General features: G+C 38.2%; 1 protein-coding gene across 2 annotated transcripts in view; it reads left to right on the top strand.

The window, feature by feature from the left end:
• LOC144976641 (vacuolar protein sorting-associated protein 35-like) overlaps positions 1 to 15,553 on the top strand; it is a 28,593-nt gene extending 13,040 nt beyond the window's left edge. For both annotated transcript variants that reach the window (XM_078920941.1, XM_078920942.1), the window contains exons 10-17: positions 780 to 928; positions 2,215 to 2,422; positions 3,200 to 3,358; positions 6,457 to 6,579; positions 7,875 to 8,054; positions 9,930 to 10,166; positions 11,334 to 11,477; positions 12,284 to 15,553. In XM_078920941.1, the coding sequence (XP_078777067.1) occupies positions 780 to 928; positions 2,215 to 2,422; positions 3,200 to 3,358; positions 6,457 to 6,579; positions 7,875 to 8,054; positions 9,930 to 10,166; positions 11,334 to 11,477; positions 12,284 to 12,460 (1,377 nt within the window). In that variant the 3' untranslated portion in view covers positions 12,461 to 15,553. The remainder of the gene's footprint in view (positions 1 to 779; positions 929 to 2,214; positions 2,423 to 3,199; positions 3,359 to 6,456; positions 6,580 to 7,874; positions 8,055 to 9,929; positions 10,167 to 11,333; positions 11,478 to 12,283) is intronic.
• Positions 15,554 to 16,767: the final 1,214 nt, after the last annotated feature.

Below are 16,767 nucleotides of genomic sequence, written 5' to 3'. Positions count from 1 at the left end.
ATTTTAGATCTTACGACTTAAAATGGTTAGTATCTCCTTAAGTTAAACTTAAATACTTTGGTGATAGGTCTCTCATAAAATTTGGACCAACAATATGGAATGATCTCCCTCTGTCGAGGTCGAAAATTTGTTGTGATTAATTGAAATATTTTTGTTGCAATTGACCAATGACTTTTATATAGAATTAATTCCTTTTCTTGTGAAATGTTGCGATTAAACTGCATTGCGATTATCCGGAGTGGACTGTATATTTATTTATTTATCTATTTTATTTTTGTTTGCTTTGGTTTATTATTGATTTTACCTGTTTCGATTTGTAAAATAAGTTAAATGTTTTTTTGGGGTTTTTTTTTTGGCAATTGACTAAAATTAAACCTTCGAATTTGAATCTATTAAAATATGCTTAATTCTTTCAGTGCCATTGGCCGCACTGTGCAGCCGGAGCAGAATCTGTTCTACTGGCCAATTGCTGCACAGTGGGGCCGGTCTTGGAAAGCAAAAGCAATAATGTAATCCAATCCTACTTTCTACAAAAGGAATATAAATTGAACCAATGGTATCATTTCTTTCATCAGAACATTCAGTTGGCCCTGAGGGGGGGGGGGGGGGGATTTTAATTGATATTTTGCGCCGAATTCGATTGTCGCTTTGTCTTAGCTTGTCATTCTCATGGTGCCTCAATCAGGTGTCAGCCATTTTGTGATGGAAATGCGAATATAGCTTCAGCGCTGAAAAAGTTAATCTTTTATACTAAATGTATTGGCCATCGGCCATTCCAGAATCGTCCAGACATGCCCCCTGAAGACATCGTGTCCCTGCAAGTGGCCCTGATCAACCTGGCCCTCAAGTGTTACCCTGACAAGGTGGAGTATGTGGACAGAGTCCTCGAGACCACAGAGGAAATTTTCAACAGACTCAACTTGGACCAGTAAGTGTTCTCATGTGCAAAAAAGATTTCTTCCCGTTTTAATGCTATGGAAACGGGGAATATACTGAGGCCCCATAGACCTTATGAAAAAATTGAGCTTTTATATAGCGCAATATCCACGAAACGTGCTCAAAGTGCGTTACAAGGGGTCCCTGTCCAACAGCAACATTTAAACGTTTAGGACGGGACACGACGTCAGTCAGGTGATATTACTTTTTTTTTTCTTGACAGAGACAATGCTGTTAACGACCAGGTATTATTTTTACATCTGATTACGGTGAGAGAATGCGAATAAAGAGCCTTCTCCAAGGACTCAACTATGCGCCAAGCAAGGCTCGAACCCTAGACCTTCTGATCCAAAAGCGAGTGTCATACCACTGGACCACATAGCCGCACATGGCTCTAAGGGTCTACTTTATCACTAACCTGACATCACTGTCATCTTGCTGTTTTCACCATGAGAGGAGTAACAGCTGTGCATTTCCAGTTATTGTTATAGAAGTGTAGTTGCATTCTCTGTTGTAATGTTCAAAGGGAAAAGTTAGATTAACCATGCCGTAATAACCAGAAAACTAATGGGCAGTATTAAGATTTCAAAGAAACCTTGCTGTTAAAAAGTTTAAAATTGTAAAGAAATGTCTTTGAAGCATTAAAAAAAATTGTATTATATGCAATTATCAACAAGTTAATGTAGCAATTTTTTATTGGAGAGAAAGATAAAGTGAGTAAATGTGACTCGTATATAAGGGAACAACACATGAGATACATTTACTCACTTTATCTTACTCTCCATTTTACTGGCTCATTTAGGCACCTCTAGTTTTTAACTTTTTATTGATAAGATCAATCATTTTTTTAAAAATAGTAGTGATTTTTTTTTCAAGTTTACCATACTTAAGGTATAAATAATATGAAATTGAATGTCAGCTTCAATTGTATTACAAGAACAGATCAAATGAATGTTTCGGGTTTCCCCTTTATCAACAAAACAGGATGAATGAAACCCTACAGATGAATGAGATAATTTGGTAGTGGCGTTGTTACGATGAATAAACAAAACATTATCTCATTCATCTGTAGTGTTTCATTCATCCTGTTTTGTTGATAAAGGGGAAACCTGAAACATTCCTTTGATAATATAAATTGAAGCTTACATTCAATTTCATATTATTTATTTCTTCGAGCAGCAACATTTACATTACCATACTTAAATTGCACATTAAATGAATAGTTGAGCCATTTTTTCACCTTCACAACTCCAAATGCTTTCATTTGTCTGTTTCTAGTGTGGCTCATGGTAGCCCAGTGTCCAAAGAGCTGATGCGACTCATGAAGATCCCCGTGGATACCTACAACAACATTCTGACTGTCCTGGAGCTCCAGCACTTTGGACCTCTGTTTGAGTACTTTGACTACAAGGGGAGACAACTGATGAGCTGTCACATCATCAACAATGCCCTGGATAACGAAACTATGATGCCAGCACAGGAAAATGTAAGTTTTTTTGTGTGTGTTTTTTGTTGTTGCTGTGACCATTGTGAACATTGTCAACTGGCACTAGTGCATGATTTATGTAAAATAAATGGATTCAGTCTGGGCCATAAGGCCCATGGAGCTGGAGCTGGACTTTAGTCAATTGCAAAGTGCTTTCTGCCAGATGTTACAGACCCAGCTACCTTTTCACTGCTATGGGGGGCAGGGGGTCATAAAAAAAAATGTTGTGATCAATCCTGATTCCTTTGCATATGAAGTGAGCGCTCTTCCAACTGAGCTATTGGATCCCCCCCCCCCCCCCCCTCAATAACGCAATAATGTCTGAATGAGCTGTATCAAAAGAAACAGTAGGGGGGGGGGGGGGGTGGGGGGGTCGGAGAATGAGGCTGTGAGGAAGGAGAGAGAGACCAGGTGAGGAGGTGGGGTGGGGGGGGGGGGGGGGAATTGCTAAGTATCGAGCTAGAGTCCAGGAGGAAGAATGAGAGAACCATGGAGGAAGGTTGAGACTGAGAGGCCATCACTTCTTAAGGTGACAGGACAATCTGGAGAAAATGTTCACATCTTTCTTTGCAGGAGAGTGGGATAGTTGCTGGGTAGAGAACCTGAAGATGCGCATATTTCATAAATTGATTATGTTACAGCGGTGTAGACCACATCTTTCTGATCATTTACCACTTAAAATTTTTTTTTTTTATGTGTATTAGAACCCAAGTTGTGAATTTTTTTCTAAATTTTGTCTGGTAATTTCATGTTTTCTTTTCTCTCTTTGCTCAACAGGTGGATTCCATTTTAAACATTGTCAACTGTTTAGTTCAGGACCAAAACGACCAACCAGAGGAAGGAGAAGAAGACCCTGAAGATTTTGCTGAGGAGCAAGGGTTGATGGGAAGGTTTATTCATTTGTTACACTCAGACGATCCCAATCAACAGTTTTTGGTGAGATTCGATTTTAATTTATTTGTAGAATTTGTTTCTGGCTTACTGTACGTTCCATAGTGAATGGGCAACGTAGTCTACCGATTGTTCTTGCAGAGTGTACTTTTTCATTAGAGATAAATAACAATGTGAAATTGAATGTAAGCTTCAATTTAATATATACAAAAACAGATAAAATGGATGTTTCAGGCTTCCCCTTTATCCACAAAACAGGATTAAAGAAACACTACTACCACATTATCTCATTTGGCTGTAGTGTTTCTTTCATTCATCCTGTTTTGTTGATAAAGGGGAAACCTGAAACGTCTGTTTTATGTTTTCTGATATTAAATTGAAGCTTTCATGTTGTTATATATTTCTTCGAACTTCGAGCAGCAACATTAACATTTTTCATTAGAGTAGTTTTCTGAAAAAAGGATAGCAGGAATGTTATTGTCCATTTCTATATGTATATACATCTTTGATTCAATACAACTAATTGAAGAGGAAAGTTTTGTGTCAGACTGTTTAAATCCAGGTCTTTGAAACATTATTAATCCTATTTAGCGGGGTGTGGTTCCTGACTTCCCATAGTAGGCAGGAGGGTACTTATTGTGTCTTTTATCCCCCTATATCTGGGTGTGGTTCCTGACTTCCCAAAGTGGGCAGGAGGGTACTTATTGTGTCTTTTATCCCCCTATATCTGGGTGTGGTTCCTGACTTCCCATAGTGGGCAGGAGGGTACTTATTGTGTCTTTTATCCCCCTATATCTGGGTGTGGTTCCTGACTTCCCAAAGTGGGCAGGAGGGTACTTATTGTGTCTTTTATCCCCCTATATCTGGGTGTGGTTCCTGACTTCCCAAAGTAGGCAGGAGGGTACTTATTGTGTCTTTTATCCCCCTATATCTGGGTGTGGTTCCTGACTTCCCAAAGTAGGCAGGAGGGTACTTATTGTGTCTTTTATCCCCCTATATCTGGGTAGGGTTCCTGACTTCCCATAGTGGGCAGGAGGGTACTTATTGTGTCTTTTATCCCCCTATATCTGGGTGTGGTTCCTGACTTCCCAAAGTGGGCAGGAGGGTACTTATTGTGTCTTTTATCCCCCTATATCTGGGTGTGGTTCCTGACTTCCCAAAGTGGGCAGGAGGGTACTTATTGTGTCTTTTATCCCCCTATATCTGGGTGTGGTTCCTGACTTCCCATAGTGGGCAGGAGGGTACTTATTGTGTCTTTTATCCCCCTATATCTGGGTGTGGTTCCTGACTTCCCAAAGTGGGCAGGAGGGTACTTATTGTGTCTTTTATCCCCCTATATCTGGGTGTGGTTCCTGACTTCCCAAAGTGGGCAGGAGGGTACTTATTGTGTCTTTTATCCCCCTATATCTGGGTAGGGTTCCTGACTTCCCAAAGTGGGCAGGAGGGTACTTATTGTGTCTTTTATCCCCCTATATCTGGGTGTGGTTCCTGACTTCCCAAAGTGGGCAGGAGGGTACTTATTGTGTCTTTTATCCCCCTATATCTGGGTGTGGTTCCTGACTTCCCAAAGTGGGCAGGAGGGTACTTATTGTGTCTTTTATCCCCCTATATCTGGGTGTGGTTCCTGACTTCCCAAAGTGGGCAGGAGGGTACTTATTGTGTCTTTTATCCCCCTATATCTGGGTGTGGTTCCTGACTTCCCAAGTGGGCAGGAGGGTACTTATTGTGTCTTTTATCCCCCTATATCTGGGTGTGGTTCCTGACTTCCCAAAGTGGACAGGAGGGTACTTATTGTGTCTTTTATCCCCCTATATCTGGGTGTGGTTCCTGACTTCCCAAAGTGGGCAGGAGGGTACTTATTGTGTCTTTTATCCCCCTATATCTGGGTGTGGTTCCTGACTTCCCAAAGTGGGCAGGAGGGTACTTATTGTGTCTTTTATCCCCCTATATCTGGGTGTGGTTCCTGACTTCCCAAAGTGGGCAGGAGGGTACTTATTGTGTCTTTTATCCCCCTATATCTGGGTAGGGTTCCTGACTTCCCAAAGTGGGCAGGAGGGTACTTATTGTGTCTTTTATCCCCCTATATCTGGGTAGGGTTCCTGACTTCCCAAAGTGGACAGGAGGGTACTTATTGTGTCTTTTATCCCCCTATATCTGGGTGTGGTTCCTGACTTCCCAAAGTGGGCAGGAGGGTACTTATTGTGTCTTTTATCCCCCTATATCTGGGTGTGGTTCCTGACTTCCCATAGTGGGCAGGAGGGTACTTATTGTGTCTTTTATCCCCCTATATCTGGGTGTGGTTCCTGACTTCCCATAGTGGGCAGGAGGGTACTTATTGTGTCTTTTATCCCCCTATATCTGGGTGTGGTTCCTGACTTCCCATAGTGGGCAGGAGGGTACTTATTGTGTCTTTTATCCCCCTATATCTGGGTGTGGTTCCTGACTTCCCAAAGTGGGCAGGAGGGTACTTATTGTGTCTTTTATCCCCCTATATCTGGGTGTGGTTCCTGACTTCCCATAGTGGGCAGGGAGGTACTTGCTGTGTCTTCTATCCCCCTATATCTGTTTTCCAACTTGCTCTCTGTCTTTGCCTTGGAATGAGATTACTTGGTTTTGTCCTGGCCCTGGCCGGATACCCTGACAGAGAGGGAAACAGTCAAATGTAAGGTTAGTTTTTGAAGATGATATTCTTTTTCTTGTAAATCATCTCTCTCTTATGCACTGTATTATGTTTTGTTTCATGTTATGTATGATTTGTAAACATTTGAGTCTATTCCTCTTAGTACTTGTGTCCGGATGAGACTTTTAGGTGATCTCAAACTAAGTACACTGATAGTGCGCTCTTGGAATCTACATGTTTCCTATTTTACTAATTCCCCTTTATCTTCCTTTTTCTTGGGTGCTTTAATTCTTTTTATTATCCCATTTTCTTCTTTTTTACTGGCGCTAATATGACCTAAATATATTGCAAACGCCATATAACCCTTTTAAAGAAACAAGAAACAAATAAAATCCTATTTAGGGGAAATTGCTAAAAGTCTTTTAGTAACCTCTTTTTTTTTGTTTCTTAATGAAAACTATGAATGTTTAAAGTTTAAGATTGACAGGTCTGGTAATGTCTGAATTGTTATATAAATCAACAGATCCTGAACACAGCCAGGAAACACTTTGGTGCTGGCGGTGACAAGAGAATCAAATTTACTCTTCCTCCCATCGTCTTTGCTGCTTATAAATTGGCATTCCGTTACAAACAGCTGCAAGAAGAGGTATGATTCTTGATACAATCCGGTCTCTCTAATCCGGAACTTCACAGTCGGTTGTCTCCATTATCCGGACAGGTTGCCCAGGGACAGTTTTTTTTCCTTCTTTTTTTTTCTTTGTACACTTTAGGGACTGATTTCACTATCTGGATGTCTTTGTAATCTGGACAAAATACTAGGAACGGAGGTGTTCAAATTAGAGCATGTGACTGTATATATACCATATCCCATAATATTATAGTATATGATAGGGCCAAGGGGCAGCGTGGCTCAGTGGTACGGTCTTTGCTTCATACCCGAAAGGTACCGAGTTCGATCACCCGTCGCTGCACTGTGTGGCCTTGAGCAAGTCACCTCGCCCTAGCTCAATTTGCGGTGCTGCACTGCTGCTGATGCCTGGGTTATTCCAGTCTTCCCTTTGAATAGACCCTAGAGACAAATTTTCCCTATAGAGGGAATTTTAATTTATTTTATTTATTTACAAGTGGGTCACATGACTTTTTATCTCATTGTCATTGTATTTGTATCCATCATGATTATGAATCAACCAAGTGCTGATCTTTATCAATGTTCACTGTTAAAAAATAATTGATTCCTCATCATCTGATCATTACATTACATTACACTAGCTTTTTTCATATTCCATCCACTCTTTTTTGAAACAATCTCACGGATTATTATAAAGCTGCTCTTAAGTTCCCTTCACTGGGAAGTGTAAGATTAGTCAGTGCTTTGTGTCCAGCTTGTATTAAGTGGAAATCGCCTGATAGGTCTTAGACCTTAAAGAGTTGCTGGACTTGAAACCTGGAAATATCTCACCCCAAAACTTTAATTTGATAATCTTTTTGTTTTTTGCCTTCGGGTTCAAAGCGTCACATAATAGTTTAAATTAAATTAAATTGAATTTTCATATAGAACAATATCCACTAAACATGTTCAAAGCGCTTTACAAGGGGTCCCTGGCCAACAGCAACATTTAACATGTAGGTCAGGACATGCCGCATGTTAGGTGATATTACAACTTTTTCAGACAGAGACAACGCTGTTAAACGGTCAGGTACTCATTTTACACCTGAGTACGGTGAGAGAATGTGAGTAAAGAGCCTTCTCCAAGGGCTCAACTATTCGCTGAGCGTGAGGCTCGAACCCAGGACCTTCCTATCTGAAAGCGAGTGTCATACCACTAGGCCACAAAGTCGCACATATATATAGTGAGTAAAGAGCCTTCTCCAATGGCTCAACTATGTGCCAAGCGAGGCTTGAACCCAGGACCTTCCGATTTTATTTTCTTCTTTCTGCAGGATGACAACTGGGAGAAGAAGTGTCAGAAGATCTTCCAGTTCTGCCATCAAACCATTGGAGCTTTGATCAAAGCTGAGCAATCAGAAATTCCACTCCGTCTTTTCCTTCAAGGGTCTTTGGTGGCTGGCCAGATTGGATTTGAAAATTCTGAGACGGTCGCCTACGAATTTCTGTCTCAGGTAAGGTGACAATCGGTCCTAATAACTTTGTTGGAGAATATATATATACCTGGAAGCAAGCAGTTGACTGGAGCAATAACAATTGCTTGCTACCCTCTGGATGGGATGCATGATTAAATTTGTGAACAAAACGAAAAGATAGATACATGAACTTATTAACAATTTGTGTGTGTGTAGTGTGTTTATGTTTTTGCATTAGTTGTTCATTTGTTTTTTGTTTTTGTTTTTTTTTCTGACAAACCCAGCGTTTGTTTTTTGTTTTTGTTTTTTTATCTGACAAACCCAGATATTGTAGAACAGACCGATTAAAAAAAAAATAATCCAGAATTAGATTTTTGATTGGGTTGTATTTTTTATGAAATTTATGAAAAATGGTTCTATTTTCCTTACCAGTTTTACCTGGTTTTAAACTTTAAAAGAAATGGAACAAATGTCATCTACTGGGTGGGGATCCTGACCTCCCATAGCGGGCAGGGGGGTACATACTGTGTCTTCTATCCCCCTGGTTGGGGATCCTGACCTCCCATAGCGGGCAGGGGGGTACATACTGTGTCTTCTATCCCCCTGGGTGGGGATCCTGACCTCCCATAGCGGGCAGGGGGGTACATACTGTGTCTTCTATCCCCTTATATCTGTTTTCCAACATGCTTTCTGTCTTTGTCTTGGAATGAGATTACTTGGTTTTTTCCTGGCCCTCGTCGGAGTCCTGGCTGGGAGGGAAACCGTCAAATGCATAGTTATTGTTTTGGGAGATGATATTTTTTCCCTTGTAAATCATCTCTCTGTTATGTATTATTATTTTTATTTTGAATGTATAATATAAGCATTTGAGTGTATTCCTCTTTGTTGGATTTTGTACTTGTGTCTGTATGAGACTTATAGGTGATCTCAAACTAAATTCATTGGTGGTATGCTCTTGGAATCTTCATCTGATCCCTATTTGTTCCCAGTTCCCCTATGTCTTACTTTCTCTTGGGTGCTTTAATTGTAATTCTAGAACTTTTTACTATCCCATTTTCTTCCTTTTTACTGGCGCTGATATAACCTAAATGTGTTGCAAGCGCCTTAAAACCCTTAAAAACAAAAACAAATATCATCTAGCTGAGATTGATATATATATTTTTTTTCCTTTTGAAAATTTGGATTTTTTGTAATGAAAGGAAGGCAGGTTTTGTGTTTGTTATCCATGAAAGATTGACAAAGATTTTATGCTTGAAATGTTCAATTTTTATTTAGTTATCATATATAGTCTTTAAGAGCCATAATGCCCATGAAACCGGAGTTTATTCCAGTGTCTGTTACATTAAAGGACAATGTTGCTTGCTACCCTATGGATCGGATGCTTGTCTATGGCAAAGTACTTTCCATCAGATCTAATAAGATTCAGCTGCCCCAATCAGTGCTGGATGGACAGTGGCGGTCAGAAAAAAAAATTCAACTTCTCCGGGGATCAAAAATGCTCTAAAAAATACAAGAGGTTTTATATGGTGAAATATCCACTTAATGTGTTCAAAGCACTTTACAAAGGGTCCCTGACCAACAGCAACACATAACATGCAGAATGAGACATAACGCCTGTTAGGCGATATTACAATTTTTTTTCCGATAGAGACAATGCTGTTGGCAGCCAGGTATCATTTTACACCTGAGTACGGTGAGAGAATGTGAGCAAAGAGTCTTTTCCAAGGACTCAACCATGCGTCAAGCGAGGCTCGACCCCAGGTCCTTCCGATTCGAAAGCGAGTGTCATATCACTAGACCACATAGCTTCTACCAACTGATCTATCAGAACCCCCTTAATCATTAGTGCTAGAACTAGAAACGTTTATACCATGCCTTTGTGTCATGCTCATTTTGTCTGTAATTTCTCTACAGGCCTTTTCCATATACGAAGACGAGATCAGCGACAGCAAGGCCCAGCTGGCAGCCATCACCCTCATCATTGGAACGTTGGAACAAATGAGTTGTTTCGGTGAGGAGAACCAGGAGCCGTTGTTCACGCAGTGCGCTTTGGCTGCCTCTAAGTTATTGAAGAAACCAGATCAGTGTCGGGGCGTGTCCGTCAGTTCTCATTTATTCTGGTCTGGAAAGTCACAGGCTAGCGGAGAGGAGGTGAGTGCCCTGTTCATTTAATGTGCACCTTAAGTATGGTCAAACTTGAAAAAAAATCACCAATATTTAAAATAATTATTTATCTTATAAATAAAAAATTTCTACATTAATTTGTTGATAATTGCAAATGATGTAAATTTTAAAAAAATATTTCAAAATATTTGTTATAGGTTAAAGGAAAGTATGTTGGAATAGTGGGCTTTAACATTTGAAGACGAGCTGTTTTTTGAGATTCAGGTGTGACTGAGTACCTAACTGTTGGCAGTGATGGATATTGTGAGAGTATCAGCACAAAAGAATGCCCTCAATAAGTCTTGCTTGTCATGTGCAGGCTCAACCTTTATGTTCATGTGAAGTTATATGAAATAAAATTTTGATACCAGAATGTGTTCTTTAGAAATAAAGGTCTGAAAAAGTGTGCATGAAAAGGTGCCAGACAAAGCAAGAATGAAAAATACAAGAAAAAAATATCCCCAAAAAATCAGTCTAAGGTTCGATCCCCAGTCCTAGGTGGGGTTCCTGACCTCCCATATTGGGCAGGGAAGTTCTTACTGTGTCTTCTATCCCCCAATATCTGTTTTCCAACTTGCTTTCTGTCTTTGTCTTGGAATGAGATTACTTGGTTTTGTCCTGGTCCTGGCCAGATACCCTGGCTGAGAGGGAAACAGTCGAATGTAAAGTTAGTTTTGGGAGATTATATTTTTTTCCTTGTAAATCATCTCTCTGTTATGTAATGTATTATGTTTGTTTACATATTATTTATGATTTGTAAACTTTTTAGTGTATTCCTCTTAGTAGGAACCTGTGTTTGTGTCTGGATGAGACTTTTAGGTGATCTCAAACTAAGTACTTTGATAGTGTGCTCTTGGAATCTACATCTGTTTTTCCTATTTGAACGAATTCCCCTTTGTCTTACCTTTTCTTGGGTGCTTTAATTGTAATTCTAGAACTTTTTACTATCCCATTTTCTTCCTTTTTACTGGCATATGACCTTAATGTGTTGCAAGCGCCGTAAAACCCTTAAAAACAAAAACAAACGATTCTCAGTCGAGGAAGATTGATTTTTTTAGATGGTCCATAGGCTTTGAAGGACTCCTTTTTTTTTATGTCATTTTATACACACGAGTAAGCTGAATTTTTATTTTGCTTCTTATCCTTATCCTACAGCTTCGTGAATCCAAGAGAGTCACAGACTGTCTAAAGAAAGGTGTGAAGATTGCCAACCAATGCATGGACAGCTCGGTACAAGTACAGCTGTTTGTCGAGGTCCTAAACCATTACATTTTTTTCTTTGAGAAGGGATGTGAACAGGTATGTATGATGGTGTAACCCTTTACAGGCAGGGTTCTATTAAACTCTAACACGGCATCATATATGTGGCTGGCTGAGAAAACCCGGAAAGATGCGCAAATTTCATAAATTGAGTTATGTATGCAGTGGTGTAGAACTACATCTTTCTGATCATTTACCACTTTAAATTTTCTTTCTATGTCTATTAGAACCAAAGTTATGAATTTTTTTCTTATTAAAATGTGTTGCTATGGGAAACACTTTATCTTCGATTTTGGCTCATATCTCGAATCGAATCTTGCCACATCTACCTAGTTTTTCTCAGTCGGCCTCACATTTTTCAAAGAATGTGAGGCATATCCTGATTATTTCTAATATTGAGACAAAATGCTTTTGTACCAATTGAAAAAAAAAAAAGAAAAGGGTTTTCAAACGTGCAAATATTTGCTATTAATTTTCCTAAAAACCCATAAATAGTTCATGGAAGAGAAAGGTATTTATTTGTTTTTATGAGTTTCGTGGCGTTTGCAACAAATGTAAGGTCATATCAGCGCCAGCAAAAAGGAAGAAAATGAGATAGTAAAAAGAAACTACACTTGATTAATTATCTTTCACATTCTACACGAGCTATCAAATTAAAAGAAAAAAATAAATTCATCTTTTTTTTTTTTTCTTCACAAAATCTCTAAAATTTGCTTTAAAAATTGCAGATTTTGCGGCCGCAATGCAAATCAGTAATATTTTGCAATTTTTTGTGGCTGCAAGCAATGCAAAATACTGCCATGCCAGAATCTATTTTTTTTTCTTCTTTAATCAATCTATTTCAGATATCAGTTCAAGTTTTAAACCAGATTATCTCCAAGATCAGAGAGCTTTTACCCAACGTGGAATCAAACGAGGAGACAGAACAAATCAATAAACATTTCAAGAACACTCTGGAACATTTACAACACGCCTTGGAGAATTCAGACATTGCTGATCGTTACGAGGGTCTTGTATTGTAAAACATCGAAACTGCAGGGTCATACAGACGAGATATTTACATTGAATTGAATTTGAAAGATACTTATATATATATACACACACATTTATAATTATTTTTAAAAACACAAACAAATCCTTGGAGCTTAAGTTAGGTCACTGGTAATTATTATTGCTTGCTCCTGTCTAAGAAGGAAGCTACCTGGGTGGGGATCCTGACCTCCCATAGTGGGCAGGGAGGTACATACTGTGTCTTCTATCCCCTTATATCTGTTTTCCAACATGCTTTCTGTCTTTGTCTTGGAATGAGATTACTTGGTTTTGTCTTGGCCCTGGCCGGAGTCCTAGCTGGGAGGGAAACAGTCAAATGCATAGATATTTTTTTGGGAGATGATATTTTTTTCCTTGTAAATCATCTCTCTGTCATGTATTATCTTATTTATTTTTAATGTATAATGTAAGCATTTGAGTGTATTCCTCCTTGTTGGATTTTGTGCTTGTGTCCGGATGAGACTTATAGGTGATCTCAAACTAAGTACATTGAAGGTATGCTCTTGGAATCTACATCTATTTGTTCCTAGTTCCCCCTTTGTCTTATTTTCTCTTGGTTTCCTTAATTGTAATTCTAGAACTTTTTACTATCCCATTTTCTTCCTTTTTACTGGCGCTGATATGACCTTAATGTGTTGCAAGCGCCGTAAAACCCTTAAAAACAAACAAAACAAGGAAGCTACTCTTTCACAAAGTTGTTTCTGCTTGGTCTGAATTAGATCCAACTGCCCCATCATTGTTGTGTGAAAAGGATTCCCCCCCCCCCCCCCCCCCAAAAAAAAAAAAAAGACGAAACAAAACAACTGTCAAGTAGAAAAGATTCTGATTCAAGTTCCTTGCTTGTAAAGCTGGGATCTCTTCTAAAATAGAGATATGTTTCAAATTTAGATTTTATATCATTTTTGACATGCATAAGAAACCTGTTTTTACAGAATTTGTCAGTCACATACTGAGTCCGGTTTCATACAACAACATATGTTGCGTGATTAATCGATTTAATAGATTAAACTTGTTTTCCATATCTGGCTTTTTCTAATGAAAGCAAATTTCTCTTTATTTAAGTTAAAATTGATTTTCAATCTATGTAATGACAAGATATGATTTGACAAACATTCTTATTGTGAAAATTTTAAATCGTAGTCATAGTCTGTCGTGATAATTATTAACTTAAGCATAAAACATATTGTAATTTAACATCTCAATTCTTCACGTTCCAACTACACCTCGATTCTTTGTATCTTCTATACAACCTATGCTTATTTATTAAAATGTATGATATATATCTTGTGCATTCATTTTTGAATCATTTATGTGTGCTTTCTTGAAAAAGAAGAAGAGAGAAAAGAAAAACAATTAAAACAAAAATTCTTTTTTACTATGCTCAAATATTTTTCAACCAAATTTTTGGTTATCTTGAACACAGCATTACATTTTGTTTTGTGACCCTGATGTATATAGAACTGAAAAATATATAAGCATCAAAGAATCTTTTAAGTATTTAAATCACTAAAAAGAATTCAATTGAGATTGAAATTTTCTTGCATTTCAATTATAAAGAAATTGAGTTTAACCATAGCCTCTTATTAGTTAATACATTGACACATTTTTAAAAATGTATGTGACAGTACAAGACGATGATCACCAAAAGAAAGTGAAAAGTGAATTGTTGTTAGTTGCGCTTTTAAGCTAACAGACTTGTCCCATTGGCTGTGCTATTGCACTCACAACTCACTGATTATATTCTGTTGTTGCTCGTTGCCATGTGTATAAATCTTTTGGGTAGTGTCAGTTTTCACAGTTTACGAAGACTGTGGTTTAACTCAGAAAAGTGAGTGGAGCAGGAACTTATATTGATTATAACAGAAAATGAAGTGATGAGAAAAGTGCCAGAAGACAACAGAGAATAAACATTTCGCAGCAATGGGGGATCGAACCCACAACCACACTGATACGACAGCTCTGCCTGGCCGTGAAAGGGGCCGCTATGCAGTCGACACCATTCCAAGTGGTGGAAGGTGTCGATGCTTAGTGTCCCTCTCATGGCCAGGCGGAGCTGTCATATCTGTAAGGTTACGGGTTCGAGCCCCCATCGCCGCTAAGTTTTTATTCTCTATTGTCTTCTGGCACTTTTCTAATCACTTCATTTTCTGTTATTATCTATGGTTTGACTCTATGTTACCAGCTTTTTTTTTCTTCTCAATTGGATTCAATAGTCTGATGTCACGTCGCCCATCATAGTTCTAAACAAAGAAAATCTTTACTTTTTATTATCTTGTGATCAGAATGTGTAAAAGTCAAAACATGATCAGATTTATAATGTTTGTTTTTTTCCTCTGGATACGCTTTTATGCTCGTTGGAGAAACATTTCATAAGGGCATCCGCCATTGTTCCGATAGTTTAGAGCCAGTTACTAAGTTACCAGGCGTCATTACGAGGGAAGTGACGTCATGACTGTTGAAACGTATTGAGAATACTTGTTAGAATGAGAATTAGAGAATGAAAGACGAGAGCTTAACTTTATGCAATGTATTATTTAATTACCTGTCATGAAAGCTAGAAATAGGCCCAGGGTTAGAAGTAGTAGATCAGACCTCATATTACAATTACATGTTGTAAGATAGTAGCAGATATTCGTCAAAGTAGTCCTCCGAGCCATGATACACATATAGAGAAAGAATTTATCTCGTTTAGCATATTGGTAAAAAAGGCTGTTACAATTGCTTGCTACCTTTTGAATAGGATACTATCTCAAAAGTACTTTCTTCTATCCAATTCCAATAGACCCTGCGACCCATTCATTGCTTGATGGACAAAAAGTCAGAAAAAAAATCAGAACTGAAACAAGTTCCGTTTTTATGTGAGATGAGTGGACTACCAATTAAGTTGTCAGAAAACTTTAGATACAAACCAAAATAGTGACCTATTGCAAAGGGTCATCAATACCAGTGTTTCATACACACTTTTTCATATCTTTACTTACCACCAAGCTTCACGAGAGAAATAATGGAGTGAGAAATAGCATTGTTATTGTTATGTGCAATAAATATTACATTTTAATAACACATTGCTTTATTCTTGTTCACTCATCTGTTTTCTTTTTTTTTGTTTGTTTTTTTTTCTTGCTTTTGTGAAAGACGAAATAAATCACATTTTGATAATTATTTCTGGGTGGGGTTCCTGACCTCCCATAGTGGGCAGGGAGGTACTTACTTTGTCTTCTACTTCTATCCCCTTTTATCTGTTTTCCAACTTGCTTTCTGTCTTTGTCTTGGAATGAGAATACTAGGTTTTGTCCTGGTCCTGGCCGGATGCCCTTGCTGAGAGGGAAAGTCGAATATATAGTTAGTTTTGGGAGATGATATTTTTTTCCTTGTAAATCATCTCTCTGTTATGCACTGTATTATGTTTTCTTTATATTATATATGATTTGTAAAATATTTGAGTGTATTCCTTTTAGTGGGGACCTGTGCTTGTGTCTGGGTGAGACTTTTAGGTGATCTCTAAATACCTTGATAGTGTATTCTTGGAATCTATATCTATTTCCTATTTGAACCAATTCCCCTTTGTCTTACCTTTTCTTGGGTGCTTTAATTGTAATTCCACAACTTTTTACTATCCCATTTTATTCCTTTTTACTGGCCCTGATATGACCTTAATGTGTTGCAAGCGCTGTAAAACCCTTAAAAACAAACAATATAATTATTTATGTAATGTCAAGTGTTCCAATATGTCACTGAAAGACATCTATGCTATGTCAAATGTTCCAATATGTCACTGAAAGACATCTATGCTATGTCAAGTGTTCCAATATGTCACTGAAAGACATCTATGCTATGTCAAGTGTTCCAATATGTCACTGAAAGACATCTATCTATGCTATGTCAAGTGTTCCAATATGTCACTGAAAGACATCTATGCTATGTCAAGTGTTCCAATATGTCACTGAAAGACATCTATGTTATGTCAAGTGTTCCAATATGTCACTGAAAGACATCTATGCTATGTCAAGTGTTCCAATATGGCACTGAAAGACATCTATGCTATGTCAAGTGTTCCAATATGTCACTGAAAGACATCTATGCTATGTCAAATGTTCCAATATGTCACTGAAAGACATCTATGCTATGTCAAGTGTTCCAATATGTCACTGAAAGACATCTATGCTATGTCAAGTATTCCAATATGTCGCTGAAAGACATCTATGCTATGTCAAGTGTTCCAATATGTCACTGAAAGACATCTATGCTATGTCAAATGTTCCAATATGTCACTGAAAGA

The sequence above is a fragment of the Berghia stephanieae genome, chromosome 7, assembly GCF_034508935.2.
Source record: "Berghia stephanieae isolate SIO BIC M18660-M18661 chromosome 7, UCSD_Bste_1.3, whole genome shotgun sequence".
Classification (NCBI taxonomy): Eukaryota; Metazoa; Mollusca; class Gastropoda; order Nudibranchia; family Aeolidiidae; genus Berghia; species Berghia stephanieae.
Note: the sequence above shows the minus strand (reverse complement) of the source record. Positions and strands in the feature narration are given on the sequence as shown.